General features: G+C 40.9%; 1 protein-coding gene across 4 annotated transcripts in view; it reads left to right on the top strand.

Annotated features, from left to right (window-relative positions):
* The window catches only part of STIM1 (stromal interaction molecule 1), a 183,894-nt gene that overhangs the window by 125,195 nt on the left and 34,518 nt on the right, over window positions 1-24,181 (top strand). For all 4 annotated transcript variants that reach the window (XM_087433355.1, XM_087433356.1, XM_014790239.2 and 1 more), the window contains 3 exons: window positions 4,299-4,413; window positions 20,517-20,628; window positions 23,971-24,086. In XM_087433355.1, the coding sequence (XP_087289481.1) occupies window positions 4,299-4,413; window positions 20,517-20,628; window positions 23,971-24,086 (343 nt within the window). The remainder of the gene's footprint in view (window positions 1-4,298; window positions 4,414-20,516; window positions 20,629-23,970; window positions 24,087-24,181) is intronic.

Genomic DNA, 24,181 nt, shown 5'->3' with positions numbered 1-24,181 from the left:
ATCTGTGAAGCCAGGAGTGGTGCCAGGAGGTGGGGCTTGAGGCCCTCATGATCTCCTTTAGCACTAACTCCCCCATTTCCAAGCTGCCCCAAATATATATATATTTTATATATATATTTATCCTATATATATAATATTCTTTGATGTGGACAATTTTTTTTCTTAATTTTGAGTAAAATGTGAATAAAAAACATCTTCGTAAAATGTTGCATTTTTAAATTAATTTGTAATGAACAGTCTGCATAAAAACAATGTGCTTGCTGTGCAAACACAACCTCATGACAAGTCCCTTAGCTACCATCCTCCCCTTTCCAATCAAATTGCAACCCTTAAGCCTCTCCTAAATAAAATTCTAAAGTTGTCACTGGAGTTCAGTGTCCTAGATCTTTAGGTTTTTTTTTTTTTTTTTTTAAGATAGCCTGAAAAGCTATTTTTGTTTGAGATTTGATTTTTAAATATATTCAATTTATAAAGTGCTCCGAGAGCCATTAAAAGACAGAGGCAAAGGCAGTTTATGACTTCTGCAAACATGTCTCATTAAATCCTTATTACACTCGAATGAGAGGGATAATTAGCCCTCATTTTGAGAGGAAAACAGGCTCAGAGAGGCTAAGTAGCTTGCCCAGAAGTCACACAGGAAGTAAGGGTCTGTTTCTATGGGTTCTGAACTCTTTATATTTATAGTACACTGCCTTTCCTACTCTTTAAGTCCCACTGCTTTCTTCTCTAGAGAGGTTCCACTCAGCATCAGGCCCTTCCTTCAGGTAGAGCTTCTGTCAGCTCACATTCGTCACGTGGCACCGTCTTCTGGCTGGCCTTGCTTCCTGACCCCACTCCTTCTTTGCATGCTTTGTGGCACCAATAGTGCCTGTATGTGAGCCCCTGTGCAGAGCCTTCTTGTACTTTCTTCCCGTGAACGTCTCTGCTCTCCATATACCTCAGTGATGAGATTTGGCTATAAAAAGCAGTCTATGTCCTGTTGGTTCCCTATAAGCAGCTGGTGTGTCTCATCAGGTGGTTTCCTGGAGTTAGCTGGTAATGGCAGAAAATCCCCTTCCTTGGAGATTTTGGTATTTCTGCTCCTAAGGCCTGTGTATGATACATGTTTCTCTAGTCTTAGATTAAGAGGTCCTGGGTTATAGCCTAGGAAGACCAAAATAGGATATTCCTTAAAGGACCTGATGAATCAAAACTAAAAAATCATGAGGATTGCTGATTTGATCTCTTTAAAATATAGCCAAACTCTAACAACTTCTCGTTACCCCCACACTCCTACCTTGTTTCAAGCCACTATTAGCTCATACCTACCATTATTGCAACAGCCACCTGAGTGGTTTCCCTGCATCTGCCCTTGCCCTCCTATAGTCTGCTTCTCAACACAGCATTCAGAGAAATTCTTTAAAAAATGTAAATATGATCATGTCACATGTCTGTTCAAATTCCTCCAGCAGTTTCCATCTCAGAGTAAAAGTCAAAGTCCTTATATAGCTTACAAGCACCTTTGTGATCTGACCCCCTGCTGCTTCCCTGAGTTTATCTCCTGCTAGTCACCACCTCACTCATTTCTCTTCAGCCACACTGGCCTCCTTGCTGTTCCTTGAACATACCAAGTATGTTCTTGCCTCAGGGCCTTTGCATTTGCCATTCCCTGTTCTCAGGATACTCTTCTTTCGGTTATTCTGCCTGCCTTTCTCCAGCGTCTCCTTCAGATATTTGCTTAAAAGTCACCTTCTTAATGAGACCTTCCTTGACTCCTCTAATTAAAATGACAAGCCACTAATACCACTACCCTTGGCATTCCCTATTCCCCTTCCCTGCTTTAAAGAAATTATTGTCTCTCTCACCCAAATAGGGTATTAGCTCAATGAGGATTTGTTTCTGTTTTGTTTACTACTTACTGCATTTCTAGGCTGAAACTATACCGGGTACATAAAAATCTTATATTTGTTGAATAAAGGAGTGAATGAATTTCTGCTCTCAGAATTTTTGGCCAGAGAGCACAAAGAACTTTTTTTTTTTAATTATTATTATTTGTGTGAGGAAGATTAGTCCTGAGCTAACATCTGTTGCCAATCCTCCTCTTTTTGCTGAGGAAGATTGGCCCTGGGCTAACATCTGTGCCCATCTTCTTCTACTTTATATGTGGGACTCCTGCCACAGCATGGCTTGATAAGCGGTGTGTAGGTCCACACCCAGAATCTGAACCTGCAAACCCTGGGCTGCTGAAGTGGAGTGCGCAAACTTAACCACTATGCCACTGGGCCGGCTCCAGACTGTTTAACTGTTTAAACTGTTAAAGCTATGCTCGTGAGCACTGCTCTCAGCAACTCATCTCACCAGAGGTCTTCCCTACACCATTCTAGCCTCCGTGGGAGTGTAGCTAGGCCATACCTATACTCCACGTAGTAGAATGTATTAGAGCTGCACTCCAAATATGTAAGCATTAGCTACATGTGGCCATTTAAATTTAAATGTAAATTAATTAAAACAAATTTTTAGTCATGCTAGTCACATTATGAGTGCTCAGTAGCCACATGTGCCTAGTGGTGACTGGACAGGACAGATACTGAACATTTCCATCATTGCAGAAAGTTGTATTGGACAGTGCTGCGTTATAGTTGTGGACATTGTCAGGTTACTTTTGCTCAGCGGCCTATACTCTCACGAGGCTGAGAGTGCTCCAGTGTGGACTTTTCAAACTTCTCTCCTGAGTCATTAAGCCCAGATGTCTTAATGTCTGCAAAACTCTGTGGAGGAAATCACCCCTTGATGATGGGTCTAGGGAATCGGGGACCATTCTGTCAACCGTCTATTCATTTAGTCAACAACATTTACTGACATTACTCTGGGTCAGACCCTTCCCTAGACCCTGGGGATAATGAAAGATGGATAAATGACGTTTTCTGAAAATCCTACTAAAATGTGTTCTTATGAGAGTAGTGATCAGAATTGCATATTACTTTGATGTTTGAAGTTCTGTGGAAACCAGTGATCATTGTTCAGTCTTGTACATACTAATGAGGTTAAGGATTAGGGTGAATGAGTATCTATGAAGTTAATTACCAGTTAAATTTCTAAAAGCTTTGATATCTTTTATTTTTCTTTTTTCTTATAAAAGTATATTATGAAAAAAATCCAGATAACTAAAGGACAGCATATGCAGTGCAGGGGAAAAATTTGGACTATAAAGTCAGATATCTTGGGTTGGAATACTAACTCCATCACTTATCAGCTGTAACCTTGAGCAGATGTTTTAGTTATCTAATGCTGCATAACAAACGTCCCCAAAACTTGGTGGCTTAAAACAGCAACAAGATTTATTTTGTCATGTATCTGCAATCTGGGCATGGCTCAGCAGGGACAGCTTATCTGTGTCCACTTGGCATCAGATGAAGTGACCCAAAAGCTGAGGGCTGGAATCACCTGAAGTCTCAGTCACTCACATGTCTAACTCCTGGGCTGGAAGACTCAAACAGCTAGGGCTGCTCAGACATCTCTCTCTATCTCTATATAGTCTTTCCACATGATCTCTCCAGCATGGTAGCTTCAGGGTAGCCAGGCTTCTTACATGTTGGCTCAGGGCTCCCAAGGCATGTGTCCCAAAGAGGAGAGAGCCCTGTGGAATCTGTATTGCTTTTTCTAACCTAGCCTTGGAAGTCATTCGACATCACTGCTGCCACATTCTGTTTGTTAAAAGGTGAGTCACTGTCAGCCTATATTCAAGGGGAGGGGAATTCACCTTTTGTGGGAGGATTGTCAAAGAATTGTGGACGTATTTTAAAATCATCCCAGCAAGTAATTTAACTTCTCTAAACTTAATGTGATCTTGGGCAAATTGTATCATCTTTGAGAGTATTACTGTTCTCATTTGTAAAATAGGTCTGATAATTCATTGGTTGTGAGGATTAGATGGGAAAATATTGTAGAAGTTCTTGAAATATTGCTTAGTGTATAAATAAGTGCTCAAAAGTTGTTAATTCTTCCTCCCTTTCCTTCTTCCCTCTTCCAGCTTACTGAATTCCAGTTAACTGTCCTTTATTATCTTCCCATAATTAAAAAAATATGAAGAAGGACTTTCTTATTCATATTTATTTTTTCAAGTGAAACATATAACAAAGAAGAAAAGGCAGTCTAGTTGGCAGCTAGGACATATGTACATGGAAGGATACATGAATGGTCTGATACATTTGTGCACTGGGTAGATGGGATGTGCTGTGGATAGCTACATGATCTGTGTGGAGATCTTGGTGGACTGGCTCCCCGGTATTTCTTGTGACTTGTGTACTTTTCCTTTGCAGTTCCTGAGGGAAGACCTCAATTACCATGACCCGACAGTGAAACACAGCACCTTCCATGGTGAAGATAAGCTCATCAGCGTGGAGGACCTGTGGAAGGCATGGAAGTCTTCAGAAGGTAATACACAGCCTGGTTATCAATCCTAGTTGCTGGAGAATTGAGAGAAGAGGGAAGCTGGGCAGCAACTTGGCCTTAAAAGGACATGAGTATAATAAAATGATTAGTAAAGAGCAAGTTATTGAAATGGTTCTACATACAGTCACTGAATAAGACTGAATACAGTCACTGTGCTGGGGATGGGGGGAAGATGCTCTCAACAGAGTTGGAGCTGTTCTTCATTAGAATTCTTATTGAATTCCATCCTATCCCTACCCCTCTCCCCATCAGCTCCCCCCACCCCCATCCCCATAGGAATCTCCCAGCTTTGGCTGCTTCATCTCCAGGTAGGGAAGTTGCTGGCCTTTTGAGGCAGCCCCTTTCTTCTGTAGCTCTCCATTTGGTCCTGGCTCTGCTGAGTCCTAGATGATTCAAAGATTAGGTGGAAGTACAGATAGACTCTCCTCTGAGTCTTCTCTTTTCTAGGTTAAATAGCCCTAGTTCTTTGAAGAAAACATTTTTTTTTTAATATATTTTTTTTATTGATGTTTTAATGGTTTTTAACATTGTGAAATTTTGGGTTGTGCATTTTTGTTTGTCCATCACCATATATATGACTCCCTTCACCCCTTGTGCCCACCCCCTACCCGCCACCCTCACTGCCCCTGGTAACCAAAGTACAGTAGAAAACATTTTTTTTTCAGTCTCCTTCTCATCTTGGTTTCCTACTTGTGGACACTTTTGTTAATGTCTTTCTTAGATCAGGGCTCCTAGAGTTGCACACAGACCCCCAGGTGTGGTTTGATCAGCACAGAATTGAGCAGGACCATCAGCTCCCAGTTCTGGACCCTGTGCGTCTGTTAATGCAGTCTGATTAGATACTGGTGCCTTCAGAAGTCACATCACTCTGCTGACTCATGTTGAACTTATTAAATTAAAACTTCAGATCTTTTTCATGTGTAAAACTGCTAAACCATGACTGCCACTTTTTTCTGGAGCATTTGCTTCAGAGTTCTGAGTGAAAGAGCATGTCTAATTGTGTGAGACTTGACACGGAAGGGAAAAACAATGCTTTAGTCCTCTCTCCTTTTGTATCTGTGGCTAGAACTTCCTTTGATACTAACAAGATTGGAAGTTATCTCTTCCTAGGGTCTCTTGGGGTAGGTCTTGATGCCAAGAAGGGTTAAATATAAGTGACCACCAGGGTCCCTGGTTTTGCAGATGAGGAACATTAGGCCCAGATTTATAAAGTTACTTGTTCATTGTAGTGCTTTTAGTAAGTAGTGGAGACAGGACTTAGACCTGGGCCTTCTGCTCTCTAGGCCAATGTTTTTCTATACCATCTTTGTTGAAAGCACTGGTCTGGTGGTAGAGAGGACCAGTTTTTGTAGGAATGAGCTACTTTCTATTTTTGTTTAAATTCTTACCTAGGATTATAGAATTTTAGATCTGGAAGGGATCATCTATAATGTAGATGGAGAACAATAGATTTGAAGCAGGAAGACCTGGATTCTAATCCTGGTTCTAGGATGGAGAGGCTGATACTTCTTGTTAACTCTATGTTTTATCTATTTAGAGGAAGCGTAAGTTAGCTATATCGTCAGCTTTCTGGACATCTTTAGAAGCTGAGTTCCTTGTGGGCACTTTTGTTTAACAGCTCCTGAGCAACTCAGGCTGTCTACTGATGAGAGATCAAGCAGTGAAATTATCTTTGGAATTATACCAGCACTGCCTGGAAAAATATTCTATCTGTATGATTTAATTTTAGTTTTCTTCTTTTTCTGTAATAACATGAGGACATGGCGCCTGGGTTTTAAGAGTGGGTTTCATAAGTAGCAACTTAGAATGAAAGATGGCAGGGAGAGCATTCCTGGCCTTCTCTGAAACCTCACATAAAGTAGCTGGGAAGGGAAAGTGCTCAAGAGAGGGCAGAAACAGAGGGTCTGAATCATAATACTAGAAAACAGCCCAAGACAATTTTCTGGTAAGAACTTTATTTCTGGTTTCAGCAGCTATTTGGAACACTTCCAAGCATGTTCTAAATGACAGGAAGATGGAGTGAGTTTTGAGGAGTTGGTACCCATTACTGATGAGCAGAGAAAAACATTTCAGTGCACGGTGATGTAGCTCATAGCTAAGCTGAGAAGTGATATATATGTACCATTTTAGGATTTGCTCACCATGTGTCAGGCTTGGTGGTTTGACAAACTGAAAGTGAAAATCTTCTCGTGTACTATTCCTCCCAAGAATTTGCTTCATTATTCGGAGCAAGGCCCCTAATCTCTTTGGAGTGATGATTTCCAGAGCTGCAAAAAGCATGTGATATTCGGGCACTGGCTTAAACTGGCTGCTCTGAGTTTTGCTAGATGATGTAGGTATCAGCAGTAGTCATTTGTGTTCAGAACATTAGCTGGCTAATGTCAGTACCACCTATACGATTAGATTAATATTTTCTAACTAACGTTGGGAGCTAGTCTTTTCTGTGTTCTTTAGATTTTAGCTGAAAAGTCTGATAATCTATACATTAGCAAGCTCTGGACTTTAATAATAAAAACAACAACAACTCAAAAACTACTCTAATATTTATATAGTGTTTAATATATGCTAGGCACTGTTCTGAGTGCTTTACATATATTAACTCATTTATTCTCACAAGGAGAATATACTTGTGAAGTATAAATACTATGATTGTCTCCATTATTTATTTATTTATTTATTTATTTATTTATTTATTTATTTATTTAGTGAGGAAGATCAGCCCTGAGCTAACATCCATGCCTATCCTCCTCTTTTTGCTGAGGAAGACTGGCCCTGAGCTAACATTCCATGCCAATCTTCCTCCACTTTATGTGGGACGCCACCACAGCATGGCTTGACAAGCGGTGTGTCAGTGTACGCCCGGGATCCGAACCCGGGCCGCCAGCAGCAGAGTGCGCGCATTTAACCGCTATGCCATGGGGCCGGCCCCCCTGATTGTCTCCATTTAAAGATGAGGAAAATGAGGCATAGAGAGTGATTAAGTGAAATAATGTAATGCAGTTCTGTCACTAACTACCCAGAGTTAGTGCAGACTTCACAAGTTAAGGGCGCAGTCCCCAACAAGACTACCTTCACTTTAAGAAATTTTTTTTATTTTTTATTTTTATTTATTTATTTTTTCCCCCAAAGCCCCAGTAGATAGTTGTATGTCATAGTTGCACAGCCTTCTAGTTGCTGTATGTGGGACGCGGCCTCAGCACCGCCGGAGAAGCAGCGCGCTGGTGCGCGCCCAGGATCCGAACCCGGGCCGCCAGCAGTGGAGCGTGCGCACTTAACCGCCAAGCCACGGGGCCGGCCCTACCTTCACTTTAGACACCAAACTAGCCATAAGCTCTGGGTGTTCCCAGACCACTTGTGCTCTGACCAACTGAGCAGAAAATCAGGGGTTCCCCACTGTCCCCTCAGGTTTGATAATTTGCTAAATGACTCATAGAATTCAGGAGAGTGCTATACTTATTATTATAATTTTATTATAAAGGATAAAAATTAGGACAAGCCAAAAGAAGAGACCCATAGGGTGAGGTCTAGTAGGGTCCTGAATGTGGAGCTCCTGTGACCTCTCCCCATGAATCAGGGCATATCACCCTCCCAGCACATCAGTCATCAATGTGTTTGCCAACCAGAAAGCTCAGCTTAGCTTTAGTGTCTAGAGTTTTTGTTGGGGTCCTACTACACAGGTATGATTGATTGAATCGTTGGCCACATGATCACCAGCCCCCTTTTCCTTCCCGAAGGTTGGGCTGATATCACCTGCCTCAAAGCCCCAATCCTCTTGTCACATGGTTGGTCTTTCTCCTGATTAGCCCCCATCCAGAGTCATTTCATTAGCACGAACTCAAGTGTAATCCAAGGGGCCCACCATGAATAACAAAGATACTTCTACCACCAGGGAAATTGACCTGAAGACAAAGACCAGCCAAATTCTTTATTACAGTAGTTCCCCCTTATCTGTGAGAGGTATGTTCCAAGACTCCCCGTGGATGCCTGAAACCGTGGATAGTACTGAACTCCGTAAATACTATGTTTTTTTCCTATACATACATTCCTATGATAAAGTTTAATTTATAAATTAGGTGCAGTAAGAGATTGAAAGCAATAACTAATAATAAACTAGAACAATTATAACAATATACTGTTATAAAAGTTATGTGAGGGGCCGGCCCGGTGGCGCAAGCAGTTAAGTGCGCGCATTCCGCTGCAGCAGCCCAGGGTTCGCCAGTTCGGATCCCGGGCGCTCACCGATGCACCACTTGGCAAGCCATGCTGTGGTGGCGTCCCATATAAAGTGGAGGAAGATGGGCACGGATGTTAGCCCAGGGCCAGTCTTCCTCAGCAAAAAAAGAGGAGGATTGGCAGATGTTAGCACAGGGCTGATCTTCCTCACACACACACAAAAAGTTATGTGAATGTGGTCTCTCTGTCACTCAAAATATCTTATTGTGCTGTACACAGTAGAAGAGTAAGTACTACCCTTCTTCTTCTTGTGATGATGTGTGATGATACAATGCTTATGTGATGAGATGAAGTGAGGTGAATGATATAGGCTACTAATAGTAGTGTTAGGCTTCTATTGACCTTCTGACAATACGTCAGAGGGAGGATCATCGAGCCACGATGATGTTGATAGCTGGATGTCAGGAGCAAATGATGCCTGCAGTTGACCACAGGTAACTGAGACCATGGATAAGGAGGGGCTACTATATACAGAATTAAATAATTAAGTAAGGTAGAGCTGAACAAGTAGAGCTGCGGAAGAACCAAGAACAAGGGCAACTCCAGGGATCCCAGCAGCAAAGACTAAGAGATTGGTCTTTTCTAAATGGCTCCTCTCAGATGTCTCAGCTTCATTCATTTTGCTTCTCTAGGCATCTTTGCTCAAGAGTCAGATATGGTGGAGGGAGAATTAGATTGGCATAGTTTTGATCACAGATTTATGTAGGGTAGTGATAGTGAGAGGGTGTGTGAAGGGGTTAGGGGTACTGCAATATCCAATCCCTCTAAGACTCTGTGAGGTAGGGGAGTGGCAGTTCTTCAAAGGAAGAGATACCAGGTGAATTTTGTAGAATTTTTGAGAAATAGAATTGTTGTTTGCATATTTGAGCCAGCGGAAACAGTAACAGTGCCTTTGTAGTGAGGGGTGGTGGGACGCACTGACCTAAGAGGATTCTCTTACAGAGCATGGCTTCCATTCTTCTAAACAAAGTGCATCATTACTGTTTCCTCTCTCCTTTCCTGCACACAAGATTTTAAAAGATGCTTTTTGCCAAACAAAACATATTTCTTAAGTGATAATTTCTTTCCTCATTTTTATGGATCAAAGGCATCTTAACTATCATTTTCATTCTAACTAAATAATATGATTCCAGCTAAAAGCAAAAGAACCTGGTATTCTAGTGTCACTCTGAACTTTGACTTGAGAAAATGTTTATTTTCTACTGGGCTTTTGGAAATAATGAAATAAGCTCACAGATCTCCAATTCTGTCTCTACCATTCTTAGAAGGACAAGATTTTTCATAGGAGCAGTGCAGCAGTACTGGAGAACTAGGAGGCTTTTAGAGAGAAAACCCAGAGGAACTGGCCTCTCTCTGTTGACATAACACAAGGGGACCAGGTTGCATTGGACTTCTGTCTAAACTGTTTCAAAAGTCAGATCAATATAAAAGAGTTGGCATCCTCTTTTTGCTTTTATTTAAACCCAATGAGAGATATACTTATTCTGTTCTTTTATCTATTTAAAAATTACTTTGCTAAGTGAATCTTCAAGTCATTTAGTTAAATACCTCAGCCATTAGTTGTTGCTACATTTTTTGGGAGAAAGATACAATTGGCCTTTTCTTTCTCTTCTGTTCTCTCAGATGTAAATACAAAATGACTGTAATAAATGTTAAATCACTGCATCCATGTTAGTTGTTTTTTATCGGAAAAAAATTAACACTTATCACAGTCCTTTTCTATTTATATTAAATAGCTACTTGAGGGTAAAATGTCTTACATGTATCCCCATTTAATAAAGGAAATTGAGCATCTCTCACCTATTTCTGTTACCAAGTCCTGAGGATTCTACCTCTTAAATATATTTTATGTGCGTCTCCTATAATACTGCCTTAGCTCAACTTCTTTGAAAGAGATTTATTAAGTTGTAATTGACAATACAATAAGGTGTAAATATTTAAAGTGTACAATTTTTAAAGTTTTGACACATGTATACAACTGTGAAACTATCACCACAATCAAGATAGTGAATATATTCATCACCCCTAAAAGTTTTCTCACAGCCATTTGTGATTTCTTCCCCCCACCCCCCAGACAACCTCTGAGTTGCTTTCAGCCGCTATAGGTTAGTTGACATTTTATAGAGTTTTATATAAATAGAATAATATAATACGTACTTAAAAAAATCTGGCCTCTTTCACTCAGCATAATTATTTTGAGATTCGTTCCTGTAGTTGCATATATAAATAGTTCATTTATTTTTATTGCTGAGTGGTATTCTATTGTATAGATATACCACAATTTATTTATCCATTCACCTGCTTATGGACATTTGAGTTGTTTCCAGTTTTTGGCTATTACAAATGAAGCTTCTTTAAACATTCATGTACAAGTCTTTGTGTGGACATATATTTTCTTTTCTCTTAGGTAAATACCTAGGAGTGGAAGGGCTAGATCATATGGTAGGTATATATTTTTAAGAAACTGTCAAACTGTTTTCCAAAGTAGTTGTGTCATTTTACATTCCCACTAGCAGCGTATGAGACATTCAGTTTCTCCACATCCTCGCCAACACTCGGTATGCTCAGTCTTTAATTGTAGCCATTCTACTAGTGTAGCGGTATTTCATAGTGGTTTTATTTTGCATTTACCTGATGACTAATGATGTTGGGCATCTTTTCATGTGCTTACATTGCCATTCATATGTCTTCTTTGGTAGATTATCTGTCTAAATCTTTTGTCTGTTTTTTTAATTGGGTTGTTTTCTTATTGTTGAGTTTTGAGAGTTCTTTACATATTCTGGATATAAATCCTTTATGAGAGCTATGCTTTGCAAAGATTTTCTCCCAGTCTGTGGCTTGTCTTATTCTCTTAACAGTGTCTTTTGAAGAACAGAAAGTTTTAATTTTTCTGAAGCCCAGTTTATCAATGTGTTCTTTTATGGATCATGCTTTTGGTGTCACACATAAGAAATCTTTGCCTAACCAAGGCTTACACAAACATTTTCTCCTATGTTTCCTTCTAGAAGTTTTATTTTTTATAGTTTTAGGTTTTACCTTTAGGCCTATGATCTGTTTTGTATTAATTTTTGTATATAGTGTTAAGTATGGATTCTAGTTCTTTTTGTGCTTGTGGATGTGCCAATTGTTCTAGAATTGTTTGTTGAAAATTTTGTTCTTTCTCCACTGCATCGCCTTGGACCTTTTGTCAAAAATCATTTGTCCATATAAATGTGCGTTTATTTCTGGATGCTCTATTCTGATCCACTGATCTGTTTGTCTGCCTTTATGTCAATACCATGCTATTTTGAATAATAGTCTTATATAATTCTTTCAGTCAGGTAATGTTAGCCCTCCAACTTTGGTTTGTTTTTTTTTTGTAAGGAAGATGAGCCCTGAGCTAACATCCAGGCCAATCCTCCTCTTTTTGCTGAGGAAGACTGGCCCTAAGCTAACATCTATTGCCAATCCTTCTCCTTTTTTTCCGTTTTTCTACCCAAAGCCCCTGTAGCTAGTTGTATGTCATAGTTGCACATCCTTCTAGTTGCTGTATGTGGGACGCCGCCTCAGCATGGCCGGACAAGCGGTGCATTGGTGCGCGCCTGGGATCCGAACCCCAGGCCGCCAGTAGTGGAGTGTGCGCACTTAACTGCTAAGCCACGGGGCTGGCCCCCAACTTTGTTTTTTAACTGAGTACCTTTTGTATACCTCCAGGCATTGTGCTAGATTAGTTTAGTATACCAAGCACATGCTTATTTCTGTGATCCATATATTTTTAAATTTTCTACTGCTCTTCATCATATCTCCTTGTCTGTAGCTCTACTGATTTATCTGCAGTTACTAGGATATGTCACTCTCTTTCATCCCTTAATACTTTCATATCTACTGTTCTCTCTTTCCTTACTTTTTTGTTGATCTGGTTAAATCCTACTTGACAATTAAGACTCAACTTAACTATCTCCTTCTTTAGGAAATCTTCCCTGGAAACTACAGGCTAGGTTGGGTGCCTTCTGTGTTCCCACAGCCTCTTAGGCTTATCTCATCACAGCACTTAGCACACTAATTGCAATGATCTGTTCCCTGCCTGTTTTCCCACCAGACTGCCTGTTGGTATTATCTTATATGATTCTATAGCTTAGCACTTAGCACAGGACTTGGCCCAGAGTAGGGATGAGGAAGACAAAAGTTTGTCTTTGGATCTGCCAGCGTGTGATCTTATGCAAGTTGTTTGGCTCATTCAGCATTCCAAAATCTAGTTTCTCTTACTACTCTGCAGCCATGTTGCTGATCTTTCTCTAACCTGGCTCTCTGCTAGTCATGTAGTTGCTCTATGGGTGGTCTTCAATAGTATGTTCTGTTGGGCCTGGGAGACCTGGCTTTTGCCAGGTAGCCTAGTGGGCCTTTCACATGAGGCCTAGGCGAATGTGCCAGATTCTTTTTGCACTGATGGTTTAAGGCTTGATATTGACATCATTAGAAAACTAAGACCTCTGCCTTGCTGTAGGTGCAGATGACAAACTGCTAGTGAGAGCCAGAAGGGACCGACTCAGAGAGACAAACCACAGGTCTAGGCCACAGACTGTCTTTAGGGAAGGCCACTTTGGTAAGATTCTGTAGGTATCTTGGAGTGCTCTCTATCCAGAGTAACCAGATAAGAAGCTAGGCTTTGTGATGCCTTTTCTGACTCACTGTGGCAATCAGTCACTCTGTTCTCTGTGTCCCCACATCATCCCATATATCCCTCTGATCTAGCACTTATCACACTGTGTTATACTCATTTATTTTCTTGTATGTCTCTCTCTCTCTAGAAGAGAGCCCTTATGATGGAGATCATGCAGATTAACTTCTGTATCTAGAACTCACCCAGGACCTACTAGAGTAGAAGCCAGTGAAAGCTTAGTGAATGGATGAATAAATGAATGGTGATAATAATAATAGCTAATATTTGTTTAGCACTTACTGTATGCTAGGAGCTTCCCATATCTTCACTACACACTTATGATGTGGGAACTCTGATTCTCACCATTTTATAGGTGACAAATGAGGCACAGAAAGGCTAAGTAATTTGCCCATGGTCTTACATCTAATAAGAGGCAGATCCCGAATTCAAACCAAGGCATCTGGTTCCAAAACCCAAATTCTTAACCACTGTGCTATATCTGACTGGCTGAGCAAAATGCTGACTGAAGGCTGACTGAGTGACCAACTAACTGACTAACAGCTGTGTGAAGGAGAGGCAAAGAAGGTACTGGCAACCTTCCTGCCAGACATAGTTCATTTGGGATGTGGGTTTGAAACCACAAAGGTAAGTGAGGGCTTCATCTGGAGGCACCACTGATCCATTAGAGGAAAGAGATACTGACTCAGGAGCCCATTTCTTACTGTTTGTTCTTTGTCTGGCAAGAGAAAGGATTGGCCAAGGCCAAGGATCTGTCTGGATATATCCCTGGAGGTATTGCTATAGCTTGGGTGCTAGGGAATAACACTTACTGTTCCATCTGCCTGGAATGCCTTCACCCAAGTATTCACATGGCTCACACCTTCATTTCATTTTCTGCTCAAATGTCACCTCCTCAGAGAGGCCTTCCCTGATCAGATCTGATCTAACACTACTCTTTATCCTCTTACCCTGCTTTATTTTTATTCATTGTACTTATCACTACCCAACATATAATTATGTGTTTATAGTGTTTTATTTTGTCTCCACCAGAATATAGGCACCAGGCATCTGTGACTCTGTTTTGTGCACTGTTGTATCCCTAGTTCCTAGAGCAGTGCCTGGCAAGTAGTAGGTGCTCAATAAATGTTTTTTTTTTTTTCCTGTGAATAAATGATTTTGGAGTTTAGATCACCTACTTTCAAGGAATTTTATCACTTGGCCTCAGCAATGCCTCACTCTCCTTGTCTCTATACGTAACCTTTGGACTCCAGACAACTGGAGTCAGTGTTCTCTGAACAGAACCGACTCTTTCTAGTTCTGTGTCTTTGTTCGTCTTTCTTTCCTCTGGTGGGGCTGCATCTCTCTCCATGTAGATTCTGGCTGGTCCTCAACACTACCTCTTTTTTAATGAATATGTATGTATGACGTAACAGTTACTACTGAGTTTGTATTAAACCCTAGGCATTTTCAAACATATGAGCTCATTTAATTCAACAACTCTGGGAGATAGGTATTGCTAGACTGTAGGCTACATGGGTGTAGGGATCTCTGTCTCTGTTCTGTTCTGCTCTGTTCCCAGTGCCTGGCACAAAGCAGAACAAAATAAATGTTTTAAATGAGGGTCAGAATGGTTAAGTGATTTACCCGAGCTGGTCCATGGCAGATAGGGTAGAAATCAAGGTCTTCCAGCTACAGATCTAGTGCTTTTTCTAATATATTCTACAATAAAAATCCAGTGTTCTAAAATACCCAGGGATTTGGCCATCCTGAGTAACTTAGTTTTTTTTGTGGTTATCTCAGAATAAAACAGGAGGTTTTACTCATTTTATATAAAAATCTTTCTCAAATGGAACAGTCCCCTTTCTATCTATGAAACATGGAATGGAGGCCAGGATATATCTTTAACTATCTGAGAAGCTAACTGAACATCAATTTCTGGGATTCTCTGCTGATATGCATAAGTGCTTTTTTTTTTTTTTTTAAAATAATTCCCCTGTTTCTATAAGAAGTCTGTGGAGGAGAGTGATGCTGTTAGTGAGAAAACATAATGTAAATACTGATGGGATATACAACAAGTGATCCAGCACCTACAGATTGCTGTCATTTGTTCATTCATTCATTTATGTTGATCTTTTTCCATTCAGTAAACTTTACAGAGGACTTAGAATAATCCAGCGCTATGTTAGACACTGGGGAATAAATAAATGGAAAGACATGTTCCCTAACACCAAATTGCTTATAGCATAATGGAGAAGAGAGATATGTGATGAACTAATAACAATATAACATACATGTTAGACTAGAAGTCTGTATAAAGAAAGTGCTAAGTAAGCAGAGAAGGGAGAGGTAGTACTTATTTTGAAGGTTTTCTAGAAGAGGAGATTTTGAAATGGACTCCAAAGAGTTTCCGTAAGCGAAGAGGTAGAGCTGGGTTTTAAGGATTAGTTGGTGTTTAGCAGGCCAAAGAGAGGGAAAAGAACTTTTCTGGAAATAGCAAAGACCTGGAAGTCTGGCAGCAATGTTCAAAGATGAATAAGTAAAGAGTGCAAGATACTGATTCTAGATGAAGACTGCAAAGTTAAGGGCTACAGCAGAGATGGCCTCCAGGCAAAGCTGTGAAGTTTAGGTCATCTGTGTTGGGATGAGTTAGACTATTAGTCCAGTGGTTTTCAACTGCACAAGACAGTCAGCTGGGGTGCCACAAGAAAATACTAGAGCTTGTATTTATATTGCTGTTATTTTTATCTCATTTTTAAATTTTTATGTATGTTTTACAATATAGTTGATGTCACTACATGAATCTAATTTATAAACAGATATTCATATATTGGCAATGGGTGCTCAGAAATTTTTTACAGGTAGATTATGTCATTAAAAAGGTTCAAGACTACAAAGTTAGTCACCTTGTGCATTTCTCTTATGAAGGACTATTTGTTGAGGAAAACCCAAGGGATTGGCCTTCTCTGATTCTGCGTAGTATTGTTTGTCATTTTGCCCCGGGTTGTAGTCTTTGATCTCTCTAGGGGCCACATGGAGTGGCTCAGGGGGGCTGAGACAGTCATGAGTTTAGAAGACTGTCTCTTGCTTGCATGTCCTCCTGTGATTTGGACACGTGAGTCACTTGGACCCTGTATCTATGCTAAGCTCCCCTTGCCACATTTTGTAGCGTTTCACTGACAGCCACAGCACTCTGTACTTGCTGTTACTTTCTTCCTCACTTTGGCCCAAGGATTCTTCCCATTTTCTCTTTTGGAATGAGAAAGCAGAACAAGACATTTAACTTTTATGCACTTGAGCCTTAGGGAGTACACTTTGACTGTTGAGTGAGATCGTCATGCTGGGATAGAGGATTGCTTTCTGATAAGGATGCAGCTCATCCTGGCTTACTTTGTTCAGACTGCAGTGACTCTGTGTGGTCAACACCATGCTGCCAAGCCCTACCTAGGTAGGGCATCTGCCTAGGTAACAGAATGATATGTAGAGCACAAAAAACAAAAAACAACAGCCTTGAGGTTTGTCCTGACATGCTGAAGCCATTATCCCTTTCCCTATAGCTTAGCTATGTAGGGCCTGCCTGTTCAGAGTCCATCCTTATTGGAGTACAGTGGCCCCGTTATAGACCCTCTGCCTCACTTATTGTAGTGTTAAAGCAGTGGTTCTCAGCTGGGGCAATTCTGTCCCTCGGGGACACTTGACAATATGTGCAGACATTTTTGATTGTCATGACTGGCAGCATGCTACTGGCATTTAGTGAGTAGATGCCAGGGATATTGTTAAACATTCTACAATGCACAGGACAGCCCCCCACAACAAAAAAAATTATTCTGTCCAGAATGTCAATGGTGCAGAAACTAAGAAAGCCTTGTCTAGAGTGACTCCTGCCTGTCTCCACTGCAGTGTAGGTTGCAGATAGAGGGGTTCCTCCATGCCAAGGGTCTATGCTCAGGCTTGTATCAAGGCATCCTCCCAGTAGACAAAAGGCTCTTGTAGCACCGCTGGCCTCATGCCTTTCTAGCAACAAAAAAGTGACCTTCTTTCCACTCCACACACCAAACGGAAAGGCCCCTTTGTGCTGGATGAGGCCAAGCTCCTTGGCAGTGGAGGCAGGAGTGTGTTGTTCTCCACTTTACAGGCTAGCACTTGTCTGTCTGCCTCATATCTGTGTGTCACTCTACTACGCCTTCATTACCTGACACTCCAGACCATAGTAAATGATCACATTTGTAATGTGTGTGATTATATATTCATTTTCAGGAATAAAAGGCCAACGCATTCTATTTTCCTCAACACTTCTTTAACCCAAGCTCTGTCAGCCCTCTTTTCCCAAATCCTAGGATTTGAATATATCTCTTGGAAATTTAATTCCTCTCTTTCCTCCAATGTATTCCAGTCTGGGTATTAGAAGTTTAACCAAGCAGTGACTAAGCACCCTCCACCTAAGCCTATAGTATAGAATCTCGTCTTCTAGGATGCAATCTGAGTGCATTAGACCTGCCTCATTTCCTCCCCTGGCACCTTTCCCTTCTCGCTTCCTATGCCTCTGCAAATAGTTTAATCTATCTCGAGAGTCTTTCAGCTTCAGAACTTTCCTCCTAAGCTCTAGTAGCTTCTTGAGGACATTGAGAGATTGGAGCATTTTTACCTTCAACTTTGTTTCATTTAGGATGTCTTTCTGAGTGTCTGCTTTGCACCATGTGCTGGGCTCCACTGTAGGGGCAGTAGGAGAATGAAGGGACAGGGCCCAGCCTTCCAACTTCTCTAGCTTATGTGAGAGTGACAGAAGCAACCTAAGATCTGAGGTGTGCCTACCAGAGGAATGCCTGTTTTTTGACAAGCATTTCAAAAGTTAATCGTCTCCATGAGCTGTATATTTGTCTAAGGAGATTGTTGTTGTTTGGAGGCCCACAATCAGGACATTTCTGGAACTCCTCATTTAGAGTAGTTATTCTTTGAGTAAATTCTTGTTGATGCCACTGTATATGAAGCTCTATTTTAGAGACAATGGAGTGAGCAAAAATGAATAGGACATGGTCCATGCCTTCAATGTTTCCTGACTATTAAAGGAAAATTAGATAATATTCTGATGAAAGACAGTTTGGGGGAAGGATATGGATCTTAAGAGAGGAGGGTGACAAATCTTAGCATTTCATTCTGCTTCAGGACTTTTTTGGCTTCTTGCTGCTCACAGCAGTAGTTTTCAAACTTGAGGAATGTACAAATTCCTTTTAAGGGAAATAATTTATCTTGGACCTCAATGCTGACTTAAATTATTTTTATTATAATGTTATTTGAATGTGTACAAACATAAAATGAGGTTTAAGTTGCTATATAAAATTTGTATACAAATATAAACAAAAGCAGATTTATACATTAAATAAAAGCAAACATTAGATCCAATAAAATGATACAGTAGTCCCTCCTTATCCACAGTTTCACTTTCCACCGTTTCAGTTACCCTTAGTCAACCACAGTCCGAAAATATTAAATGGAAAATTCCAGAAATAAACAATTCATAAGTTTTAAATTGCGCATGTGATGAAATCTCGCGCCTTCTCACTTAGTCTCCACCTAGGACGTGAATCATCCCTTTGTCTGGCATATCCACTCTGTATAAACTACCCGCCTATTAGTCACTTAGTAGCTATCTCAGTTATCAGATCGTAGTGCTTGTGTTCAAGTAACCCTTATTTTACTTAGTAATGACCCCATAGCACAAGAGTAGTGATGCTGGCAATTTGGATATGCCAAAGAGAAGCTGTAAAGTGCTTCCTTTAAGTGAAAAGGTAAAAGGTCTCAATAATGAAAGAAAAAACAATCATATGCTGAGGTTGCTAAGATCTAAGGTAACATTTATTACAGTATATTGTTATAATTGTTCTATTTTATTATTAATTGTTGTTAATCTCTCACTGTGCCTAATTTATAAATTAAACTTTATCATAGGTGTGTATGTATAGAAGAAAACATAGTATATATAGGGTTCAGTACTAACTGCGGTTTCAAGAATCTCCTGGGGGTCTTGGGACATATCCTACACGGATGAGGGGGGACTATTGTACCTTTTTGCTGAAACTCAGTTTCTCTCAGGCTCTTTAAGTTCAGCATGCCTGTATTACTGGGTGCCATTTGATGACTCAGTCCTCCTACCATTTTTCTCTATTCAAGACACTATGATACTTTGATTTATATAATATATGTTGTGATATCATTTGAACTTCCCTTGGCTCAAAACATATTCCTTATGTATTAAGTCCACTCCTATTCTTTTATTGTTGACTCATGACAAAGTATGGAGATAAATTTATCAAACACCACACAAATATTAAAATTATTTTAAAAGGATTATTTTTATGATTATCCATTTAAAAAATCACACCATTATTATCTTGAAGAATGATTAGCTGCAGTGGTCCATGTACAGTGATGATGTGATTCGCTTTGTTGTGAATGATCACTCAGTAATGGTTTCATTTAGAATTTGCTCTTGTTGTGACAGAAAATCTTTTCAATCTAATATAAGCAAAAGAGAAATTTACTTGTTGCACAAAACTGAAAAATCTATGAATAGGGCTGTCTACAGGTATGATCTGACTTAGGGCTTAGCTGATGTTATCTGGATCCATCTCTTGCTCAGATTTGCCTCTGTATGAAAGCTTCCAGCAGCTTCAGGGAGCAGATATAGATCTATTTATGTATATAAAACATAATGGCTTTGAGCAAGGGCTATGGAGCAAGACTGCTTGAGACAAAATATTGGCTTTACCAGTGCCTGGCTGGGTAACTTTGGGAAAGTTATATAACCTTTCTATGCCTCAGTTTCTTCATCTGTAAAATAGGGATAAAATCAGATATATCCTTCACATGGTGGTTGTGAGGATTAGTGATTTAATATATGTGAGGTGCTTAGAACAGTACCTGTCATATAGTGAGTGCTATGTAAATGATGACTTCTATTAGTATTATTATTGTTATTATTAATATTATAATTCAGGATTATTTCATCCCAGAATCCAGTATAGTGGAAGAGCAAGTCCATTCACTATAGGTCAAATAAAAGTACAGTATGTACTCCATTCATACTTAGGATTTTATGGGAAAGAGAGATATTAAACATACAAACGTGTGGTAAATGTTAAGGTCATTGTGCTGTGACATTAAGTGTAAGCAGTGCTTGGCATTCTGGAGTCATGGTTTTGCTTGTCTCTTCCCACAGTATACAACTGGACCGTGGATGAGGTGGTGCAGTGGCTCATCACGTATGTGGAGCTGCCTCAGTATGAGGAGACCTTCCGGAAACTGCAGCTCAGTGGCCATGCTATGCCGAGGTTAGAAGAAGACTGGGTTCTCTCACTTGGGGGTGCAGGGAATGGGCTGGGGTCGGCCTGCCTTCAGGTTGCTCTGGCTAGTTAAGTGAGGTTCCACCCTTTTCAGGGCAGAATCTATAGACCTCTCTTCTTCTCACATCTATTGTACACTTGCTGTGAAGTATGATGGGCACTTCACATCCATTCTTTTATTTAATAATTCTCTCAATCCTGGGAATAGTACTAATAGCTGCCATTGTATTGAGTGCTTAGTACATGCCAGGCACTCTACTCAACACTTTATATGCAGTATCTCACTAATTCTTACATCAATCCTGTAAGGTAAGTATCATTGTATATAGGTGATAAAACTGGCTAAGTAACTTATCCAAGGTCACATGGTTAGTTAGAGACAAAACTGTGATTTGAACCTAGATCTGGGTAGACTTCAAAGCCTGTGGTGTTTCTCTTTTCTTTTGCTGTCCCCCCAGCAGCTGCCTCTTTTATTTCCCAGGAGCCTCAGGGCTCTTTAGTCTCCCCTGAATTATCTATATACAATTTATCTACTCTAAAGAAATGGTGCAGAGGTAGGGGCTGACTGCCATTGGCCCCAGCCTTCTCTCTGGAATGACTCTTCCAACGGCTATTGTATCCTAACTCTGCCTCCTTTACAGGCACAATATACTAGGGCTTGGGGTGGGAGTGGGGAGGGGATGGAGTAGGCTTGGACTTCTTGTTATGTCAAACTAGTGCCATATGTCATTCAGTCATTAATCCATTTACTTATTCATTCAACAAATATTTACTGGGTACCTGCTCTGTGCCAAGCACTTGTGCTGGGTGCTGGGAATAAAGATGACAACAACCTGTCCTTGCCCTCAAAGGGCTTACTGTCTGGTAAGTGCTGATTATGTATAATCTGTCATCTTATGTAGGTGCATCTGGTTATGAGCTTCAGCAAAGGGGAAAGGGGAAGGTGAAGCTGTTGGAATGCCCACACATTGCAGTCTCCAGCCACAGAGCTACCAGGCACTGCTGTCCAGGCCTAGCTGAGCTGGCTGTTCCCTCCTCTGCTGCCTGCAGCCTCTTCTTCACAGCTTCTCCCTACTCTGGAGAGAGTAATAATCTTAATGTTTGTACATCCTTTTATAGAGTGCTTTCCTAACTAGTATTTCAGTTGATTCTCACAGTTCTGGGAGGAAGGAATTACTATCCCAACTTTTGGGTGAGCAAACTGAATTTCAAATATTTTACGATTTATCCAAGCTGGGAAGTGGCAGAGCTGGGATTTGAACCCAGGTCTGCCTGGTTCTAAGCGCCCTGCTTTTTTCACTGCGTCTTCCTCTTGCCCCATATAGTTGAATATAGGCTTCCTGGAAATACTCAGTTAAGTTCTATTTTACAAAACTTTACCAAGCACCTACCGTGTGCCATGCTCTCTCCTGGGCCCTGAGGACAAAGAGGTGCATTAGACTTCACATCTGTTTTGAGGAACTCCATGTTGAATAGATAAGACAGGCATTGAATAGATGGTTGACCCTGAAGCTCCAGTATTTAGGTTTCTTTTTCATTACCCATAGAAATAGCAGCATTGCTTTGTGGATCCCTGGACCATTCCATCTTTAGGATGGCTACGGCTTGGATTAAAACTGTAAAGTGCAGGATAAGAAGTCAGTTCACAGGTCATGGGCTCACTTAGCCCTCGTGTGGCTAGGATTAGATCCCCCAAGACCAGACCCAGCCAGGCTGGGCTCAGGAATAGAGGAAGCCAAGCTGTGGCACCTCAGTGACAGCAGGAAGCATGGAGCCTTCAGTGCATGGGGTATGGGATGGAGTGGAGGTGGTTCTAGGCCCATCTCTAAGCAGCATGGTATAACGAGAAGAATCTAGCAGATTTGGGTTCGTTTCCTGGCTTTGCCACTTACTTGCTGTGTGACTTTGGGCAAGTTACTCAACTATTAGTCTCAGTTTTCTTATCTGTGCAGTGGAGCTAATAACAGAATTGGGTTTGTAAGTCGTGAGGACTAAATGCAGTCTGGTATGTAAACTGTCAGAACAGTATGAGAATCACAGTAGTTGCTTAGTAAATGTTAGCTTCTTTCTCATTTCTCTCATTGCTTAGAAGTAGATAGCATTCCAGTTCATAGGTTTCTTTGACAAATAGACTGTAGAAAAGATGATGCTTATTTTGATCAGTTAGATGAAGACCAGTACACCTAGTAGAAGTGCTCTAAAAAGGAACCGCAAGAACTCCTAGGCTTGTAGGAAGCATCTGATTTTACATAAGTTTACACAGAAGGAAACTGAGGCCCCAGGGGAGGGACCAAGCAGCTTATGATGGGCAAGTGAGTCACTGAGAAGAGCTGGGACCAGAAATTAGATCTCCTGACCCCACAGCCCCATCACAGTGTCTCACTGCCTCTCTTGTAAGTGGGCTGGATTGCTTTCCAGGGCTAGAGAAGGAAGTAGCTGCTCCTGCATGCCCAGGCAGGAATATAAATCACACACGGTGCTGTCAGAAGCTTCTTTTCTACTTGGGGAAATAAAGCTATGCATCAGAAAAGAGCACTAACCTTACGGAGTAGTATTGGAGTAAATACACACTTGCGGGACCCAGACCTGTGGTTTTTCAACCTTTCATATCTTATACCCCTCTTCTTCTATACCCACTGTGTTCCAACAGAAGAGAAACAAAGTCTACTTTTTCCTAGGTCGTTTTCTTGTTTATAGGCCCTCTCTTATTAGAGTTATCATTAACAGTTTGGTTGAAGGTCATAAAAAAATTACAGTAATCTGATGGAGAGTAAACTACAGTGACTCAAATACAAGCTAACAAGACTAATGCAATGTTTGTCATCCACAGGTTTATATTTAATGAATATTAAATATATTCATTATTAAATATATTTAATTGGGTGAGGATTAAGATAATTCAGAGGCCCCCAGTATCGCTGGATCCTGTGGCGGGACATTTTGACCTGGGTTGGGCAGGAAAATGCATTTACAAATGGTGGGAGTGTGGGTACAGATATATAGTGGATAATCCCTGGAAGGAGAAGCACAACAGAAAATTTACAGTTGGGTATGGCAATGGTCACAGATGGATAATCCTTAGAGAGTAGGTTACTCAGGAGATGGTGGACATGGGGAGAAGGGTGAACAAATTCTTGGTAAATATTATGTGTCCCTGTAGACTCCCCATTGAGATCCTTTGGCATAGACTCTGTGTGCTAGAGCGCAGAGGGGAGCAATCACCAAGAGCTAGAAGTCATGGAAATGTTCCTGGACGAGGTGGGTAATCTTACCAGGATCCTTCCTGGCTTTACTGGCGGGGAACTGACCCCCACCTCTTTGCCTCAACAGGCTCGCTGTAACCAACACCACCATGACAGGGACTGTGCTGAAGATGACAGACCGGAGTCATCGGCAGAAGCTGCAGCTGAAGGCCCTGGATACAGTACTCTTTGGGCCTCCTCTCTGTGAGTCCTGTGGAGAGAAGGGCTGCTGTTGTGCCATGGAACCCAAGGCTCTTGGGGTGGCTAGTCTGAGGTCCTGGGTCTCCTAGGCACACCTG

This window comes from Ceratotherium simum, chromosome 7 (assembly GCF_057802395.1).
Source record: "Ceratotherium simum simum isolate JZ-2026a chromosome 7, ASM5780239v1, whole genome shotgun sequence".
NCBI lineage: Eukaryota > Metazoa > Chordata > Mammalia > Perissodactyla > Rhinocerotidae > Ceratotherium > Ceratotherium simum.
Note: the sequence above shows the minus strand (reverse complement) of the source record. Positions and strands in the feature narration are given on the sequence as shown.